At 57.2% G+C, this 18618-nt stretch overlaps 6 protein-coding genes across 6 annotated transcripts; 5 read left to right on the top strand and 1 right to left on the bottom strand.

The window, feature by feature from the left end:
- The first annotated feature begins 43 nt into the window (after positions 1-43).
- Positions 44-2370, top strand: SCHCODRAFT_02567437 (uncharacterized protein). The gene is made up of 2 exons (XM_003037041.3): positions 44-1909; positions 1964-2370. The coding sequence occupies exons 1-2, from the start codon at positions 105-107 to the stop codon at positions 1992-1994; spliced, it is 1836 nt and encodes a 611-aa protein (XP_003037087.2). The 5' UTR covers positions 44-104; the 3' UTR covers positions 1995-2370.
- On the bottom strand, positions 2058-6345 carry SCHCODRAFT_02486797 (uncharacterized protein; the record flags this gene model as incomplete). The annotated part of the gene is made up of 13 exons (XM_050342865.1): positions 2058-2279; positions 2328-2603; positions 2653-2799; positions 2853-3138; positions 3197-3318; positions 3372-3461; positions 3515-3663; positions 3714-4346; positions 4402-5440; positions 5496-5587; positions 5643-5732; positions 5791-5853; positions 5907-6345. 13 exons carry the CDS (start codon positions 6343-6345, stop codon positions 2058-2060), a joined length of 3648 nt encoding a protein of 1215 aa, XP_050202451.1.
- A 142-nt stretch (positions 6346-6487) lies between these two features.
- SCHCODRAFT_02612938 (Septin) lies at positions 6488-8654 on the top strand. The gene is made up of 10 exons (XM_003037042.2): positions 6488-6632; positions 6785-6916; positions 6972-7053; positions 7103-7240; positions 7291-7408; positions 7461-7562; positions 7614-7762; positions 7823-8003; positions 8055-8134; positions 8182-8654. Exons 1-10 carry the CDS (start codon positions 6563-6565, stop codon positions 8234-8236), a joined length of 1107 nt encoding a protein of 368 aa, XP_003037088.1. The 5' UTR covers positions 6488-6562; the 3' UTR covers positions 8237-8654.
- Positions 8655-10323: 1669 nt separating this feature from the next.
- Positions 10324-11766, top strand: SCHCODRAFT_02612930 (uncharacterized protein). Its single transcript, XM_003037043.2, has one exon. It carries the CDS (start codon positions 10570-10572, stop codon positions 11653-11655), a length of 1086 nt encoding a protein of 361 aa, XP_003037089.1. The 5' UTR covers positions 10324-10569; the 3' UTR covers positions 11656-11766.
- An 850-nt stretch (positions 11767-12616) lies between these two features.
- SCHCODRAFT_064107 (uncharacterized protein) lies at positions 12617-15634 on the top strand. Its single transcript, XM_003037044.1, has 4 exons — positions 12617-13742; positions 13794-14017; positions 14067-15206; positions 15258-15634. The coding sequence occupies exons 1-4, from the start codon at positions 12652-12654 to the stop codon at positions 15263-15265; spliced, it is 2463 nt and encodes an 820-aa protein (XP_003037090.1). The 5' UTR covers positions 12617-12651; the 3' UTR covers positions 15266-15634.
- Positions 15635-15786: 152 nt separating this feature from the next.
- On the top strand, positions 15787-18277 carry SCHCODRAFT_02612921 (uncharacterized protein). The gene is made up of 8 exons (XM_003037045.3): positions 15787-16040; positions 16088-16223; positions 16275-16450; positions 16510-16575; positions 16625-17162; positions 17213-17527; positions 17583-17666; positions 17713-18277. Exons 1-8 carry the CDS (start codon positions 15876-15878, stop codon positions 17847-17849), a joined length of 1617 nt encoding a protein of 538 aa, XP_003037091.1. The 5' UTR covers positions 15787-15875; the 3' UTR covers positions 17850-18277.
- The last annotated feature ends 341 nt before the right edge of the window (positions 18278-18618 follow it).

The raw sequence follows: 18618 nt of genomic DNA, 5'->3' as shown, positions 1-18618 counted from the left end.
GGCATTTTCCAGCGGAGGCTTTCCGCAACTTGCGCTCTACGCTCATCAAGGCGCCCACGCGTTTCCACGCAGTTCAGCTTCACTCGCTCCCGTCGCTGGCGGCAATGCCGGTAACCTGTGACGAAGACGACGGGGGAAAGCGCTGTGTTCAGTGCAACCGGCCGACAATACTATCCTCTACACTGTCATGCGATGAGTGCGACGAATCAGCCTGGCGTCCCACCCTCCGATCCGGACAACAGCCCTCTGAGGCGGAGCGAGCGACGCTCGATGCCGAACTCGCTACTCTACGAGAGTCGGCGGACGCTCACGAAAAGGAGCTTCAACGGATTCGCGCACGACTGGACACATTGCAGCCATACATTGATCGCCGGGTATGCCTCTTGCATTCCCCTATCCGTCGCCTACCCGACGAACTGCTGGAGGAAGTCCTGCTCCTGCTATGGCACTCACGAGACCTCGACGAAAGCAAAAGATGGATCTGGATGAGAACGAAAGGGAGCGCGGATCTTCCGGCTTTGCTGCCTTCGCATGTGTTCGCGCCCCCGCACGTATGTTCGTGGTGGCGTACCCTCACATTATCACGGCCTGCACTGCGACCCTGCATTTACATTCCCCGAGAGGCCCTCATGGCTTTCGAACCGAACTCTCGCCGTGTTGTCCCTGAAAGGTTAAGCCGGAGCTTGGCTTCCTTGCCGTATCGCGAGTTCAACATCCACGTCATGCACATGGATATATCTCCTGATTCGGCTGTATCACTGAATAGGCAGCTGCTGCACACTCACAGATGGAGACGTGCGGCACTCGATAGTCTACCGTGGACGACGCTAGAGGAGCTGGCTACTTCGCCTTTCCCGCATCTCCAGCATATGCACATCACATTGGGAGCTGTACACGAGTGGCACGATGCTTCATGGATTGGCGATGGATCTGACCCTCGGCCACTGCTTTTAGGCAATGCGCACCAGCTCACCAGCATATCCCTGGAAACGTCGATCTTGGACCCGGACGCCGTCCTGGTCCCGCTGCAACGTCTTCCCTTCGTATTGCCCTGGTCACAACTGCGCATCGTCCATGCATACAGTTGCCCCCTTCGCATCTGCCTAGAAATCCTCTCCCAGTGCTCGTTGCTGCATTCACTGGAGTGGCGGGACGAACGAGATGAGGATGTTATAGCCGTGCAGGACGTCATGCCGGTCGAACGGATCGACGCCTCCATCCGCCATGTGGCCATACGCCACCATTGGGCCGTTTCACTCGTGGCATTGGAGAATTTCCTCGAGTGGATCAACATGCCTAACCTGATAGACCTGGAAGTGTGTCATGTACCCTCCGATTATCTCTTACCTCGACTGGGACAATATGGGTGTCATCTCACATCACTGACCCTCGTTGTCTCTGTGCGTTGGATGTCACCCTCGGATATCTCCAACATTCTGGAGGCAACGCCTGAACTAGAATCTCTCGCTTTCGTATATGATTCAGCCAGCACCCAGGAGCTCGAGGATTTGGGCGAGGAGATGCACGATACGATGGAGGGCATCCTGCAGGCACTTTGCGATACTCTGACGCTCACAGAGGATTCGAAACTGCCGCCAGGTTCACGCTTCTTTCCGGACCTGTCCCCTCACATGCACCTGCGTAGGCTGAGGTCATTGTCCTTCCGGTGCGAAGAACGGTGCTTCGACTGCATCTATAGCTGTATGCTGCGCGATTGGCCCCCGGACGAGAAACCTGTACGACACCTGAAAGAGGTCAGACTCGCAACGCCACTCTCGCCGAAGAACATTGGGGAGATCAGGGATGCGGCAGCGGAGCTGTGTCTTGAGGTCTATGGCCTCGATACGTGCTCTGCCATGTACGAGACCCTCTTGCCCCACGACTGGCAACCACCTACCCTTACATCCAGGTACATCATTCTCACAGACGCGAACGCAGATCGTATCTGATCCTTGCTTTATAGAAAAGATAATCCGAATCCTCCGGAGTGGTGAAGAGCTGCGTCTACAGATGTACATCGGAAGCAGTGGCTTGACAATGTCGAGATGCTCCCTTCGTCACGGCCCTGCAATCTCTGCTTGCTGGACTATGCGCCTGCCGAGTTCCCGTAGCTGATCCGGCGGCAGTACCCTGTCGTTCTGACTGTCGAGCCACCCTAGCGTATTCTGCGCGACGGACAGAGCTGCTTGTGGCACTCCCGCTAAAGCAGCGACTCGCAAAGCGTGACTCCTCCGGTTGACGCCACGACGGAGGCGATATGCGTATGCAATGTGACTAGACTACAATCGTTGTGAGATGGAAACGAAGCGCTTCAACGTATGACTCACATCTGCGTCGTACACGTCTGTGCAAAAGAATGCTACATCCTTGAAGGGATTCACATCGCGATCGTCTGCTTCGTTGTCGCAGTCGCTATCCGCGTCCATCGCCCTCGCGTGGGTGCGACGCTCCGCTTCCCAACCTACCAGATCCGCCACCTCCGTGAAGTGCGTAGCGAACAACGCTCTACAGCGATTGACCCTCAACAGGTGTACGACTGTGGCAAACGCGATAGCGAGACCGTCGCGGAAGGCAGTCCCGCGCCCAATTTCATCCATGATGACCTTGGGTGGAGGTGTGAGCGATGGCCAGAAGCCTTGGTTCGATACATACCAGGCTCCTGCTTGTCGCCCTCCTCAGCACTGCGCCCGTCTCGAGCATCTCGACCATGAAGGTGCTTCGATCACGCGCAAGGTCGTCCCGCGCGCCGACGCGAGCAAAGACGGCATCTATGAGACCTAGATGAGCAGCGGTTGCAGGCTGGACAAGATTAAGTCATGACGTGCATAGGGCAGACCTAACAAAAAGCTCACCACGAAGCTCCCTGCCTGCGCCAAGATAGCGATCAGAGCCGTTTGCCGCAACACCGTCGACTTGCCCGCCATGTTGGGACCAGTGAGGATATGAAGGTGCGCAGTTGGCGTTGGACAGCAGGTTGGGGTGTGCGAGATAGCTTGTTGCTCGTCGAGGTTTCCCTGACCATTGTGCCGCTCGTCTGTCCCGCTCAAGCAGACCGTGTTCGGAGTGAAAGTGCGCCCAGCGGACAGGAGGCCCATCTCTACAGTCGGGTGACGACCGTCGGTAACGTGATAGGTAGTGCTGAGCAAATAATCAGGAGGGGACGAACGAGTGGTAAGCATTCTTGAGGTTCACGTACTCATCGCGCATCACAGGCCTCACATAGCCATGCTCCGCCGCAAGTGCTGCAAAGCCGAGAGTGACGTCGAGTTCGTCAAGAACACGTGCATTGCGTCGAAGAGCGGGTGCATGAGCATTGATCTGGGCAAAAGCGTGAGTGAATGTGGATGCGAACAGACTGCCAGCAAGCATACCTCGCGTCTCAGTATATCGAAAGCCTCGCGCTCTGCAACCTGCAAAGCCAGCGTCGTCTCAACGATCTCGCTACCTAGCTGTGTCCAGGGCTGCGTCAGGCGTAAACGTCAGTTCAAAATCTGTGTTACATCGCGGCACTCACCCTCCAAAAATACCCCTTCGTACTCCCGCTCTCGGACACCTTGACGAACTCCGGATTCGCGTCCAGTAGACGGCAGTCACGCTTGCGTCGGGCAATATGCACGTGCATCCCGAGTGCAGGTGAAGAGCGTAGGGTAAGGGATGGGGCAACTGACGATCCGTAAGCTCTATACCCAAATCAAACACGAAAAATTTCGTACAATACCGCATCAGCAGCTCGGCCTCCATCTTCTCTCGTCGCTGAGCAGGTCGCTCAACTTGTCGTGCAAACTGCGTCAGGGCAGGAGAGAATTCAGGCTTGACCATCCATCGCTGTGGCGCATGAGGGCGCCAGTTCAGACGTCGAGCTGGATCTTCGTCGACGCCTGAAGGCCCGTTCTGCACTTCACTCGCAGCCCCTTCAACTCCAGAGCCCTCGACCTCCTGCCCCACTTCCGCTGCCTCGTCTACTTCGCCGCCTTCCAGCGCACTAGCGATCCGTGCCTCGAGATCCTCCAGCCCGTCCATGCGAGACAAAAGGGCGTCCATGCTCTGCCATTCCTCGTCGTTGACACTCGGTGCCTTCGGGTTCTTCGACTGCCTCTCATAACCCTCGAACGCCCGCTCCAGGGTAATCATGTTCCTTAACCTGTTCCAGGCCCGGATGGCTCTGCCCACGGCACGCACGTCGCTGGCGTCGCCCTTGCCAAGCATGAGCTTTTGGGAAAGACGGCCGACATCGGGGATGGAGACAAGCAGTGCGGATAAGTCGACGCGCAGGTGAGGGCGCGCAAGAAGGAAAGCAACGAGGGAGTGCCGGGATGTGATCTCGGCGAGGGACAGGGAAGGCGCAGCTAAAGATCTGTCGTCAGCTTTTGTTTTCCCGACATAGCAATGAAGAGTACCAACCAAGCCACCTCGCAAGCAATCGTGTACCACCGGTAGTCTTCGTGCGACGCACTACACTTAATAGACTCCCTTTCGTACCACCCTCGCGCATGCCCTCCCGGATCTCGAGTGCGCGCAGAGTATGCGCGTCAAGATGCATTCGCGGCGGAGGTGCCAGCGAGACTCGACCAGTATGGGTATGTTCTATCGAGCTCTCGAGCGCGTCACCTTCGCGTACAGGTAGCCCCAGGACGGGCATGTGTTCGCGTAGATGTGCGCGGAGGTAGGCCGTCAGCAGCGAGATAGCACTGGTCTCCATTGGGGCGAAGGACGAAGGAGGCGGGGAACGTGCTGCTTCGGCGAGCAAGTCGTCCGGTTCGGTAAGGCGGGTTGCCGCATCGTCTTTCGCGGACGTAGTCATCCTCGCATCTTCATCCCCTTCATGAGTCTGGTATGACACGAAGTATTGCTCTTCCATGAGCGCAGCGAGAACTGGATGCTTTTCTTCCTTTCCCTCGTCGTTTGCTGCCTCTTGTTGCTTCATGCTCTTGTCAAGCACGACCTCCTTTGGTCCGATACGGGCGAGCTCGTCGCGTAGCGTGTCAACCGATGAAACTTTCGAGAAGAATTCGCCTGTCGAGACGTCGATCCAGGCGAGGCCGAGCTGAGGGGCTTCAATATTGTCGGTGGTAGCAGCTTGGGCTCCCTCCGCCGAGATAGCAAGCAGATAGTTGTTCTCGTACTGGTTGAGGAACGGCTCGTCGATGAGGGTGCCAGGAGTTATGACTCGCGTGACGCGGCGCTCGAAAGTACGAGTAGGAAGGCCGCGGGAGATCTTGCCTTCCTTGAGCGCACCATTCGACGTATCCGTGCTGCTGCTTACAGGGAACTCCTCGCACATCGCGACCAGCCGCCTGTTCTCCCCCACAAGCACCCTCAAGTACTTGTCCAAGTGGGCGAGGGGAAAGCCACACATGGGCACGCGCTTGCCGCCCCATTTACGAGTGGTCAGCTTGATGTTGAGAAGGGAGGCGATCTCCGCTGCTTGGGAGAAGTAGGACTGGGCGACAGTCAGCGGTGTGGACAGCGAGCGTTACTGATGAACCATGGCCGACCTCGTAGAACTGCCCTACTCGCGTGAGCAAAAGACAGTTGGGGAACCTTGCAAGGTTGTCAAGGATTTCCTTGGCCAGCGTAGTTTGCTCTTCTGATTATTCTGTAGGTTAGCATCTGAGCGTCAAGCTGAAAGACAGCAGACAAACCAGGTAGAGGCGCCAGTTCTTCGACTGACGATTCAGCCAATGACTGTGCATCTAAGTCGACCAAATTCGACGCAACGTTTTCGGCAGCATCTATAGAAGGATAGGTTTGTGCCGGATAGATACTGATTAAAGCAGAGGGATAGCGTACCAGTCAATACGTCTGCTTTGCGGCGGCGCCTTCGCACAACTGAGTGTTCTGCAACCTCCAAGACTAAGGCTTGCACGGTTAATCAAGGAATGAATGAGGGAAAAGTATGACTTTACCTGGTATAGTAGATTCGGCCTGCTTTCGAGGTCTTCCGCGCTTCGGCTTCGGGTCCGTTTCAAGGGCTGTCCCACCGACTGCACTCAATGGATCTTCTTTCACGACAAGGGGGTTGTGGAGCTCAGCATTGCCCGTAGCGACCTGGTGCTGCACTGCGGCGAAATCCGCTTCCGCTGCGTCTTCTTCTCCAATACCACTTCCCCATTTGGGTAGCGGCTTCGCTATTGTCCCATCGGGAAGGGTATATGTTTTGGGAAGTTCAGAAACCCGTTTGCGCTCCTTTCGAGGCCTGCGCGTAGCGCTAGTTGTTCCCTGTGAGGCGTCAAGCGGGCTTCCGGCTTCTCCGCTTGCGGCGTGCAATGTCGCGTATGACACGCTTTTGAGCTGCTGCTTTACGCGTATTCTGGCGCCATATGCCCTGCGCACCGCCAAGGTCATACGCGAACGCGCTCCTCCGAGATGAACGTTGCTGTAAACGAGTGTTGGTTCATTTTACCCAACAGGCGCCACCCGCCGCCGCGTCGGCCATCAGCGTAATTTCGGACTTTGCCGGGGCTCGAAGCGCGTCCTTCTCGGTCGCCGATCCCGTCCACCAGGCTGCTCTCGAGGAGTCAGGCAATTGCTGCACTTTCGTTGAAGTTCGGAACTCGTCAAGATGTCGTTCGCAGGCAGGCGCACGGGCAACAAGGTCAAGAAGGGCGTGCAGTTCACGCTTATGGTCGTCGGTGCGTGTTTTGCATTTGCGGTTCTGGGGAGCGCGTCGAAAATGAAGTGCGCGTTACGACGATCATGGTGGTGGTGGCGCGGCGAGCGACGGCGCTATCCTCGCTCAACGAATCGCTTTGAGGGGACTTCATAACTGACTGCCTGCTTCCAGGTGCCTCGGGCACGGGCCGTACGACTTTCGTGAACACGCTGTGCGAGTCGGAGGTGCTGGCGCACAAAGTCTCCGATGACCCCGCGACTGCGCACGTCGAGCAGAACATTCGCATTAAGCCTGTGAACGTCGGTGCGTGTTCTTTGCGCCGAAAATAGACACGTACTTGACATTGTACGCGTCTCAGAGCTCGAGGAGGATGGCGTGCGCATCGCGTTGACCATCGTTGACACGCCGGGCTTTGGGGACAACATTGACAACGAATCCTCGTGCGTGTTACATATAACCCCCTTTCACCTCGTCTGACGTGGAATGCAGGTTCCGCGAGATCGCTGGCTACCTCGAGCGTCAGTACGACGACATTCTCGCCGAAGAGTCCCGCATCAAGCGTAACCCGCGCTTCCGGGATAACCGCGTTCATGCTCTGCTGTACTTCATCCCGCCCACTGGTCACTCGTACGTGTTGGACATGCAGAATGTATGCATGTGGACTAACCACCAAAAAGGCTGCGCGAGATGGACATTGAGCTCATGCGCCGCCTCTCCCCCCGCGTCAATGTCATACCCGTCATTGGCAAGGCTGACTCGCTCACATTGAGTGAACTCAAAGCATTCAAAAAGCGGGTTCGCACCTTCCCATGAAGCAAACTGTGTTCGACGTGCTAACATGTATCAGATTATGGAGGACATCGAGTACTACGACATCCCCATCTACAACTTCCCTTACGACGTTGAGGAGGATGACGAGGAGACCATCCAGGAGAACAGCGAGCTTCGCGTACGTCCCTCGCCATGGCGCCCTTCCCATCAATTGACCCCAAGCTTCTAGGCCCTGCTCCCCTTCGCGATCATCGGCTCTGAAGAGGAGGTCATGATTGACGGCCAGCCTGTTCGGGCACGCATCTACCCGTGGGGTATCGCCGAGGTCGACAACCCCAAGCACTCGGACTTCAGCCGCCTGCGGAACGCGCTGCTTGGGTGCGTCAACGTGCCTGCTGAATTTCCGTACGTGTCATCTGACCGCGTTCACCCCTATAGGACCCATCTTGCGGACCTCAAGTCGCTCATTCACGACGTGCTCTACGAGACGTACCGTACCGAGAAGCTGTCGCGCACGGTGCACTCGGTGGACGCGACGGACTCGTCGATCTTGCCCGAGGAGCTTGCCTCGCAGAGCGTGCGCCTGAAGGAGGAGCAGCTGCGCAGGGAAGAGGAGAAGGTGACTTGTACGATGTATGCACCGATCGAAGACTTACTGACTGCTTTCCAGCTCCGCGAAATCGAGCTTCGCGTGCAGCGTGAGATCAACGAGAAGCGCCAGGAGCTGCTGGCGAAGGAGGAGTCCCTTAGGTTTGTCTTCGCACACTATATCATCGCCGTTGCTAAACCTTCCGCAGGAACCTCGAGAGCCGCCTGGCCGCACAGGGCTCCAACTCCGACTTCCGCGACTAAGCTATGTGTCCGAGTCTGTATGGTATACCCTTCTCCGCGATCTACCCCGCTCATTCGATTGCGCTGGTTTCACGATGTTCATCCCTACGTCTCTACACGCTGGTCCCTCTTTCGTCGATTGGCCGACCTTTACTTCGCCCGCCTCATGATGTTCTTTACGCTCTGCGATAACAGCTGTCACTCCTTAGCATCCCCAAAAGTCGCCTGTTTTTCCCCGTAATACACTACCTTAGTACGACATTGTCTTGATCCCCTTCAACTTGTCTTGACCCCTCTTTACCGCGCGTCTTGAAGCTTGACTCCCCCTTCTTTCCTTGATACAATTTGCATGTTGTGGATCATTAGTTGATATGAAGTTGTGGTGGATGTATTTGCGCTACCCTGTGTATATTCAGTGAGGATCGATGGGGGTGCAGCAAGAAGTGAGTGATCATGGTAAGGGAGGGAATGCTGCTCCGAGTGCGCTATCTGAGGACGCCGCTGCGATAGACCCATTGCAGTATCGGATAACATACGGTTGGCGGGGTCCTCCGGCGAACCCAAAGTTACTCGTAATAAGGGCGGGTAGGTGAAGCTGCTTCCTGGACCTGAGCGAGACCAGGATGGGTTATGCCTGGGGTAGGACATGTGCTATCCTCGGGTGTGCCACAAATGTTGCCACCGGCCATAAAGTTCGGAAAAGAAAATTCATTTGAGCCGTCACGGGGTAGGTCACTCGCCATATATTCCTGTGCCAAGCCTCCTCGAAACCTCACCTGAGATAGGCCTCGGGCAACAGGCATTCAGTCACGGACCATCCACCGATTCAGCAGGTTCTGCCACAGATTCAGGCGAACGACCTGGGAGCGGATGACGCTACCCCGCATTGCCAAGCACGCCATAGTCCGAGCCCGCGGGAAAGGCTCTCAGGAATAGATGTTCGAGTAGTGGAAGATACGCCCAAGTGGGCGGCAAGATAGGAATAGGTGGGAGGCGGGCACCGACGGGCGAGGGCGGGCGAGGCGCGTGCATCGTGTTGTGGTCGGGGGCTGACGAAAGGATGCGCGTGTGGTGGCACAAAAAGCCTTCAAGCGCAGGAATACCGGTAGAAGTGGGGATAAAGCGCTGTGCGAGGAGCATGGAGAGGGCTAGTCAGCTTGTCACCGCTCACCCGTCAATCCGAATTCGAGGGGTCAGCGTGAAGAGAAGGGGGAGCGGGGCTGTTGGATCGCGCGTATAGTTGGGCTGAGGGTGCGGGCAGGGGGAGGAATGAAAGGCGGCGAGGATGACGACAGGCATGGAAGCGGTTCAGGGTGCGTTCGGGTTCTATCGATAGGTGAGTGCATTCGGAATGTAAGTAGGGCTGGGATCCGTCCTTCGCCTGTTCGCGGAGAGCGATGAGAGGGATGGAGCGGGTATGACTCCAGAAGGGGCTTCTGAAGTGATAGGAAACTAGTCTTTGAGGACAAAATATCGGTTAGAATTTGAGGACGGGGCGAACTGGCTGGCAGAAATTCGCAATGAAGAAAATGGTGCAAGCTGCATCTGCAGGCGGTTCCTTGCACGAGAAACAACGTACAAAGAAGGGTTTAGCCTGTTGATAGGCATAGGACTCGCCACAGCTGCTGAGGTACATCCGTCAATACCTAACGTGAGCGCCAGATGGTCGACGTGGGATGACAGGGACTGGGGCTGAGCAGCGTTTGCTAGACAGATGCGGTGTCGCACGCCGTCCGAACGTCGGTACCGTGCATGTCTGTGCTTTTTGTGAGAGCGCAAGGCGTCTTAGGTCGCGCATCACAAGGCTGATAAGAAGCTGGAACAATCGACAAGAGCCTAGCAGTTAGCGCGTACAACCTAGCCCATTTTTGCCACCTAGCAGGGGTGGCGGGGACGCCTCAGCATACGAATGACGAGAAGAGCGTATACTTTTCGAGAGTCTGGGACAGGCGAGGATTCAGAGCCCAGACCATCTAACGTGGTATAGCCCCCATGGAGGTTAGAGTTGAGTGGGAATCCAAGTTGAACTTTACGGCAAGATGTCACACCTGTAATATAACTCCATCCGGAATTCGGATTAGACGCCACACGTTTCCTCCTGCCGCCGTTCTTTGAATTCATCGCCCTCACAACCTCCGGCGGCCTGCTCCTTCTCTGTCGGCCCCAGGCTTCTACGGTCTGATAAGAAAGCTGCAGCCCAAACCCAACGGAGAACGGCCTGTCGCTCGGGGATACAGGGGTGACCACTGACCTACAGGGTCCATTACAATGTGCAGGTGACCGCCTCATATAAAGCTCGCGCAGCCGAGCAGCTGTCGCCCCCTTCCCCCCTCGTCATCTACGCACCAATCACGATGGGGAGACCTCACTTTGTCGCCGACCTTGTATTCGAAATCCTCGACAACGATGATCACTGGTGGCCGCGCGATCTCGCGCGCCTCGCCGTCGTGTCCTCGGATTGGCTTTGGCCTGTGCGCAAGCTCCTCTACCGCCGCCCCGTCATCCGCACCTTCGCCGAATGCGCGCTGCTCGGCCGCGCGCTCGAGGGAACCCCAGAACTGCGCGCGCTCGTGCGCGGTATCGACCTGCAGCCCTGCGGCGCATCGTCGCTGGCGCCCGACGCGAAGGTCATGGCGGCCCTGCGGCGTATCCTGACGCTGGAGAGCCTCGAGGCGGTTACCCTCGGAGGCGCCCTGGCCGTCGAGGCGGAGCGTTTCCTCATGATGTTGGCGGGGCACGCGACGGGTGTGAAGGAGCTCAGCATCATCGGAGCACCCTTGTGTGATACCGTCAGCCCTGCCTCCGTCGCCGCGTCCCTCGAGTGGGATACCGCCCGCGCGTGCGCTCTGCCGAGTCTCGAGCGTCTGCGCTTATCCAACCTATACCTCGACATCGAGTTCCCCTACGATTCCATTGAATCACGCCTCCGTGAACTCGTCCTCGACAACGTCACCATCGAGAACGGCTTCCTCCCCCACCTCATACAGGAGTCCGCCCCCGACTTCAAGCACCTCTCTATCCTTACGAAGGAGCGTGAACAGTATGACGAGCAGGTCAGGCTCGTGCTGGAGGCCTACGAGCTGGAGAGCCTTCAGTACGACGTCGACGAGCAGGACCCGTCAGAGGAGGACATCTTCGGCGCAGACCTTCCTTCCCATCCGTCCTTGCGCAGTCTCTCCCTCCGGGGTATGAAGGTCTGCCCCGATATGCTGTCCGCCATATCGGAGAGCTGTCCAAATCTGGACGAGCTCTTTGTCCAGGGTAGAAGCGTCTGCTTGTCACCCGAGCAGTGGGCGACATTCATCGCGTCTGGTGCTCTACCGAACCTGAAGTGTTTAGGACTGCCTTGGAGTACATACCCGCCGTTCAGGCACTGGACGAAGACCTGCAGCAACTGCATCGAGACTGCCTCTGCCCAACGCGATATTCGTCTTCACTGATACCCTTGTAATGACTTGCTTTGCTTTGCTCGCTCTGTACTACTACTGTCTGTTATTCTACTTTTCTGGATATTGTGTACTATACTCAGGAATACATACCACCGCGCCTCAGCCTTTTGCGAGCCTTGCAAATCCCCCTATGATTCAGACCGTGAGAAAACCGGGACAATCACCGAATTGAATTCATTCTCGACGTCGGCTTCCAAACTCCCCAAGACACCGGCTGGGTGTGCCCTCTGGCGGGTCGTCTCTCGTTCGCCGCCGTCCGTAGACGGACGCTCACTGTCGCTCTTTTCCTCTCCACCATCTCTCGCGCCCGAAATGCAGTCCTCCGCGTCCAGGTCGCAGGCCCAGAGCTCGCGCACCTCGTCCTCCCAACGCCCGATGCGCAAGAGCGCGTCCTATCTATCCCTTCGACGAGACAAAGACAACAACATGCAGTCCCCGGACCTCAGCACTAGCCCCGCGAACGGCAAGTCCTCGTACTTCGAGGCGTACCCGCGCGCCAAGTCTGCGTCGACCCCTCGTACCACCGCGAGCAAGGGACGCGAGAAGGAGAAGACGCCCACCTCGCCGCAGCGACACGGGCGCAGCACGGACACGTATCACGTATCGGACGACGACAGCAGCCTGGACTCGGGCGAGGATGCGTATGCCTTCCCGCGGTATGAGGAGAGGCACCGATCGGGCGCTCACAGCAGTCGGGAGGGACGCACGCCCACCGCCTCGAGATCGTCCCAGCGCTCGCGCTCATACACGGGCGGCACGCCCTCGCGCAGCTCGCGGGACGTTCCCGACCTACGACTGTCAGGCTCATCGAAGAACACCGAAACTCCTCCCCTCACTCCTGTCGATGCCAGTCATGGTATCTACTCCAGCGTCTACGATCCATTCCCAAGCATCGTATCTGCGCCAGTCTCTGGCGTAGAGGCGATGGACGCGTTGGTCGACGGCATGAACGGCGGGGACGTCCTGGGATCCGTGCCGAGTCTGTCCATGACTCGCCAGCGATACGGAATGCCCTACAGGAACCCGCTTTACGAGCCGCCATTGCCTTCCCCACCGCCAGGGGTCGTTCTTGGCGGTGGGCATGGCCGGCGAACGCGCTCCAACCCCAAGCTACGGACTACTCGCCGAGACAGCTCAGGAGACGAAGACGATGACGAAGACCCACCTCCTCGGCCTCGACGGCGCCGCCAACAGCGTCCAGCAAACACGCGCACGGTGTCGACCGGCACCGTTACGCCCCAATCCGATCGTGTCATGCATTCCCCATCCTCACGATCTGGCCGCGAACCACCCTCGCCATTGACGCCCCTGGAAGAATCGAGATACCCACCGTCCTCATTCCCCACTTCTTCCAACACTTCCGTCCAAGAAAGGCGCAAGAGCGCAGTCCCATCCATTTCGGACATCATTCGCGCGCATACGCTGCCCGAAGGCCAGACACTCTCCCGCCCTGGTACTTCCCGGCGCACGTCCGTTGGCAATGTTAGCCTAAGCTTCGATCACTCACACGAAGATCTCGGGAAGGGACGACAGCGCGCGAAGACGGCCGACGAAGAGGAAGACTTTTTATCGCGTTCGTCGGTGGACAGCGTCGCGAATGAAGTCCAGGAAACTTTGCGTCGTCAGATGAGCTTGAAGCCACAGGCTCCGCCTCCGCCTTCAGCGATGCTTAGACGGCGGTCCACGACGTCGGAGAACTTCTCGATGACCTCGCCCCGGTCGGAATGCGGTGGTGGCGGCGGCGGGCGCGCCTCGATCCACTCATCTTCTGCGGCCTCTTCGTACCAGATGGCGACACCGTCATTCGAGGATCTCAACATCCACGGGCTGAACAAACCTTCGGCTTCGCACGCAGTGGCGCAGTACCTGCGCTCTGCACGGTTGACGACCCTGGTCAAATGCACTCGGTCGCCCCATGCATCGCCAGACAACCCACTTACTGTGAGCTTGTCCGACCTGGGAAATCCGCACGGATACCCTGTCGTCGTGTTCTTGGGCTTGGGCTGCGTGCGGCATATCATGGGCTTGTACGATGAGATGGCGGAGTGCCTCAACCTTAGGATCATCACCATTGACAGGTAAGCATGCAATCTACTTGTCGCGCACAAAGCACTGATGCACGGTCATAGATGGGGACTGGGGCGTACGGAACCGCGATTGAGGTCTGCAAAGGGCATCATGCAATGGGCAGACGTCGTCGAGGAGGTGTTGGATCGATTGCACATCGACACTTGCAGCGTCATGGCGCACTCGGCCGGTGCGCCTTATGCCTTGTCGTTTGCGAACAAGTTGCCCGAGCGCATACGCGGTGAGGTCTGTCTCCTGGCGCCGTGGGTGGGTGGCAACGATAACAGTATGTCGAGCCAAATCCTATTTGTTGGAGTGGTATTCACTTTTCATAGGCGGCTATAAGTGGCTGAAGTACGTGCCGAATGGCATCCTCAAGACGGCGCAGGCCGCAGAGTGGAAGCTCCAGGCCTGGATGATCGGCAAGCCGCCGACGATCCAGTACCAGGGTATCGGCTACACAGCCCAGACGTCGAGCAAGTCGTCCGAGAAGGGCACGCTCTCTCCCCAGAACACCGGCACGGGCTCCCCGCGTCCGGCGTTCCCCCAGATATCGGAACAGGCGTCGCGTCCTAGTACGAGCTCGAACTTCAGCGAGTATGACGACCTCCGGGATTTCGAGGGAAAGTTCGGCAGCCAGACCACGCTTGGTATCGTCAACTACCCGCCGCCCAGTGCTCAACCGCCGAGGCGTAAGGCGTCCCGAGGATTTTTGGAGCGTTTGAAGAGCCCATCCTCGCCACCCGAGGAGAAGGCCACGCCGACCAAGACCGGAAAGACACTGAAAGCCCTGCGGTCAATGGGCTCCTTGCGCAGCGGCAAGTCATCCACCAAGAAATCCCAGCCCTCAAGCCCTTCGAGCCCCAAACTGCCGCCCCCACCTCAGTTCGATACGACCCTAGGCCTTGGCGTTGATGACTTCAAGTTCTCGGCAAACTCGTCTGACTCCTCGTCACTTCGCGCGGAGAAGGAGGATCAGCTTGATGGGCTGTCGAACCACGGGAGCGGGACGCCAAATTGGCGTGCGAACGGGCAGCGCTCGATATCCTTTGGGTCGACTTCCCCTCGCGGCGCGCACTCGATGCCGAATTCACCCGCGCCGAGTGTGCATAGCTCGCAGTATACGACGCCGCCGACGAGCGGCATGTCCTTCCAGGTCCAGCTGGGGAATGCGCTCCTTGCGGCTTCGCATGCGGAGAGTGCGAAGGGGACGCACAACGATCTGTTGCAGATCCTCAACCACGACAATCTTCCTTGGGGCTTCTCTTACAGCGCGTACCCTCACAAGGTCAAGGTCTGGTACGGGGATCGTGATGAGAAGATTGCCGAGAACGCGGTGCGGTGGATGGAGCATACGATGGGCGAAGACCGGTGTTCTGTGAAGGTGGTGAAGGGCGCGGACCATGGCTTGATGTACAAGAGCAGTGTGGTCATCGAAGTCCTAGAACACCTTCTGAGCTGTTGGAAGAAGTCCGGTGCGTCATGCAGCGCTCTCACACTCAATGGTTTACTGATCCTCTGAGCAGATAGATGATTCCCCGGAGCGCCGTCTCCGTAATAGTTCTTGCTTATTCTCCATTCCTGCACCACCTACCATCCAATGGATACTCTTTGCCAGTACTCGCGACTATTTCACCTTTCTTGGATGGTCTCACGCGCGTCGACTTCTTTGTCGCTTCTTTCTTCCTTGTATTGTGTTTTTAGGACTAGCCGCCTTTCATTCACACCCTTCGGCTGTGCTTCGTGCCCGCTCGCGGGCACACCTCCGCTGGTACACACCCGTTCGTCCACGTCTATTCTACGGTAGTATATCCTTATCTTTGCATAATTTACCTTGTATCATTGTAAGCTAGTGGACGGAGTACAGTTACTAGTAGTTAGTAGATATCCAGTTGCCCTCTCGATTTCTTGGGTGTGATTGGGCAGGGTTGTCGACGTCGGTGAGTCGGTATACGCGAAGGGTCTTCGGTAGGGATCTGGTCAAGTGGGCAATCACATCACACCGGCCCCGGCGCGCGCCAAATTGCAAGACGCGAGAAGCAAAGGTGGGTTGACCTCAGCGGCGTCGACATCAGTCGCGTCCTGTCTCGTCTCCCTGCTCGAGTTGTCTGCGATCCGGCGCAAATCTCGAGCAGTGGCCAGACATGTCGAGGAGGGCTCCTCGGGGTATTGCGCTGAAGCATACCGACGGACAGCCCCTCACGCGACAGGACATTCAGTACGAGCTCCTTGCCGCCATCTTCGCCGACGAGAACAAGGCCTTCACGGAGCCCTTGTCTGGCGAGAAGATGTCTTTTCGCGATGTCTATGTGTGTGGCATTTTATTCGTACTTTCACTCTACTGACGCGCTCACAGGTGTCTGCCATCCGGAACTCGCCCAAGGCGAGCCCGGCGCTCAAGAACAAGATGGCACAGTCACAGGACTACGCGACGGACTTTGGCATGCTCGCATTGTTGACCAATGTTGGAAGACTTAGCGCGACTATGGGCTGTACGCGATCGACGCTATATCTCTTCATGCACGGTGCTAACGCGCGTGCAGTCTTCCCAGAGATGAAGACCGCGGTGCGGACCTACCACCCAGTCCCCTCGCTCCAGCGCACGGGGGATAACAATATGCTGGACATGCCGCGCATCAAGACGATCATCCGGGGCGCGCTTCTTGAGACGGAACGCAATGGGATTCCGAGCACGCTGGCCGAGATTCTCATACACGCTGTGCGTCCATTCAGTCACGTTACCGTGCCGCGAACTCTGACATACCTTGGCCACTCCAGCGTGCGGGCCATGTACCCTCGACAAGTATCACGAATCTCATCTTCGTCCTATCCCATAACTCTGCTGTGAGTGCGTCGTAGTGGAAGCTTTGCAGCTGATTTGAACTTCGAACAGCAAGTCAGCGATTTCTTCCCACCGGATTTCGAGTTCCTTGACATCTTCATTCCGAGCGAGTACACGCCGCAGTCAAGAGCACGCGCATTCCTCTGGATATGCTGCTTCTTGCTCGAAACGCCCCTCGAAGGCGACTCGGACTATCAAGGACCCAGGAATCCCTTTTCAGAGCCCACGCGGCCTGGGAAGGCGCCCCCTCTCGTTAGGATGACCCCCGAAGAAGTCGGCCGCACAGACCAAGATACGCAACGAGAGAAGGATCTCGCCAACACACTCATTCTGACACGCAACCGCTTCCTTCACAACCTGAAGGAGAAGAACAAGGGCGTCCTCAACTTTGCCGGGCCGTCGAGCCAAGCGCCTGAACAACACGAAGACATGCCAAGCGAGACGCCTGGCGCCTCCACATCAGCTGGCACAAGCGGCAAGAGAAAGGCCAGCGGCAGTGCCGCTATCGAGAAGGAGACGAAGACAAGGAGAGTTGAAGGGAGACTTCGCGCAGACACTGTGACCCTCCCACCACGACCTCCCTCTGCTGGTAAGTCTGTCCGCACTCCGCTTGAGTACACTGCCTGATCATAGCCTCAGGCCCCTCCACGCTCATCCGACGGCGCTCTCCTTCTCGTCCACAAAGCCCAGCCGTCGGACGTCCCCCTCCGCGCTCCATCATGGACCTCATCCACCACTCCCCACCGTCCTTACCGCCCCAACTTCTTGAACCACCCCAATCTACTCGCGCTCGTTCGACCTCGCTCCCGCCTGATGTTTCTCGCTTTCCACCTACACCCCCACCTAATTTCGATGTATCAATAACCGAGTATAATCTGCGCGCGCGGTCGCCCCTCGCGGAAGCGCCCATAATAGCCCTTGATCCGCCGCCCCCAGACGGGCCCATGCTGCGATGTGCGTCTTCTGTACCCTTTGTTCCTGCACGGGAGATGCTGACTATTACTTATAGATGCCTGGGAAGACATCCACACCCGAGACTGCTTGCAGGAGTCCGATGATGCGCTCGACAACGAAGAAGCGCAGCAGGAATACGGTACGTCTTGCTACCTCTCTCATGCCTTCGCTGACGACAACTCCAGGACGACGCCTGGACGTCGTCAATCGTCTCCCATACATGGAACCCAGCGCAAGGCCCCAATGGGACCCCGACCCACCGATGCGACCCTCGCCCCGCCATCTCTTCTCATCTTCATCTCGTCCACCCGAACACTCTTAGCTATCCACCAAGCTCGGGCATTCAAACAAACACACGAACGCTGTCAACTGTATCATAGCCTCGTCACAATCCTTGCTATATCCTTATTGTTGTTTATATACTTACGACCCCCCGCTTCCCTGCTTGCTTCCGTATCGGTTACTGTATCTACTTACGCTCTGTTACGGTTACTTCACGTGTACATGTCGCCAGGTTGTACAAACGCTGTGCTCCTCTCATTCCTTAGCTTACCCTTCACCCTTCGTCGGTAGTATTGGGCTGCCGTCTTTAGTGATCCTACTCTACTTCATTTACTCTATTCCCCTTACCAACGGACCTCATAATGGATTGGATACTCTGGCCACTGGGGGAAGGAATCGACGTGAAATTCGCTCGATACTTCGCTTAGCTTCGATGGAAATTCACTAAGAATTGAATGGTTTTCACACAAAATCTAGTGACTTTCGCTCGGCCTTGCGCGAAAACATTTCACGCCAAAAAAGTCGCGTTCCGCGACCTCTGTTTCGCTCGACTTCGAGCGCAAACCGCTCTTCGAAGAGTGAAATGGCCAGTACAGGTGAACCCCTCATAACCCATACCTATCGGAGCGCCTCCGAGGCTCGTCGTAGGCGCGCCGGGGTCAAACCAACTTTCGGATATAATTCTTGAGGGATATGCCTTCCGTTCCATATACTTTTTGGCGCGCAAATCGTACCCGGTCGACCCTCGGAGGCGCTCCGATAGGTATGGGTTATGAGGGGTTCACCTGTATTTCCTTTTTGCTGCTTTC

This window comes from Schizophyllum commune (genome assembly GCF_000143185.2).
Source record: "Schizophyllum commune H4-8 unplaced genomic scaffold SCHCOscaffold_2, whole genome shotgun sequence".
Lineage (NCBI taxonomy): Eukaryota > Fungi > Basidiomycota > Agaricomycetes > Agaricales > Schizophyllaceae > Schizophyllum > Schizophyllum commune.
The sequence above is the reverse complement of the archived record's forward strand: the minus strand, read 5'-3'. Positions and strand labels throughout refer to the sequence as shown.

Bases quoted from the DNA above. Each gene is read 5' to 3' on its own strand.
- SCHCODRAFT_02567437 (XM_003037041.3), top strand. From the start codon at position 105: ATGCCGGTAACCTGTGACGAAGACGACGGGGGAAAGCGCTGTGTTCAG. The intron at 1,910-1,963 runs GTACATCATTCT...CTTGCTTTATAG, and splicing joins CCACCTACCCTTACATCCAG to AAAAGATAATCCGAATCCTC.
- SCHCODRAFT_02612938 (XM_003037042.2), top strand. From the start codon at position 6,563: ATGTCGTTCGCAGGCAGGCGCACGGGCAACAAGGTCAAGAAGGGCGTG. The intron at 6,633-6,784 runs GTGCGTGTTTTG...GCCTGCTTCCAG, and splicing joins GTTCACGCTTATGGTCGTCG to GTGCCTCGGGCACGGGCCGT. The intron at 8,135-8,181 runs GTTTGTCTTCGC...AACCTTCCGCAG, and splicing joins GCGAAGGAGGAGTCCCTTAG to GAACCTCGAGAGCCGCCTGG.
- SCHCODRAFT_02612930 (XM_003037043.2), top strand. From the start codon at position 10,570: ATGGGGAGACCTCACTTTGTCGCCGACCTTGTATTCGAAATCCTCGAC.
- SCHCODRAFT_064107 (XM_003037044.1), top strand. From the start codon at position 12,652: ATGACTCGCCAGCGATACGGAATGCCCTACAGGAACCCGCTTTACGAG. The intron at 13,743-13,793 runs GTAAGCATGCAA...GCACGGTCATAG, and splicing joins AGGATCATCACCATTGACAG to ATGGGGACTGGGGCGTACGG. The intron at 14,018-14,066 runs GTATGTCGAGCC...CACTTTTCATAG, and splicing joins GGTGGGTGGCAACGATAACA to GCGGCTATAAGTGGCTGAAG.
- SCHCODRAFT_02612921 (XM_003037045.3), top strand. From the start codon at position 15,876: ATGTCGAGGAGGGCTCCTCGGGGTATTGCGCTGAAGCATACCGACGGA. The intron at 16,041-16,087 runs GTGTGTGGCATT...ACGCGCTCACAG, and splicing joins TGTCTTTTCGCGATGTCTAT to GTGTCTGCCATCCGGAACTC. The intron at 16,576-16,624 runs GTGAGTGCGTCG...AACTTCGAACAG, and splicing joins TCCTATCCCATAACTCTGCT to CAAGTCAGCGATTTCTTCCC.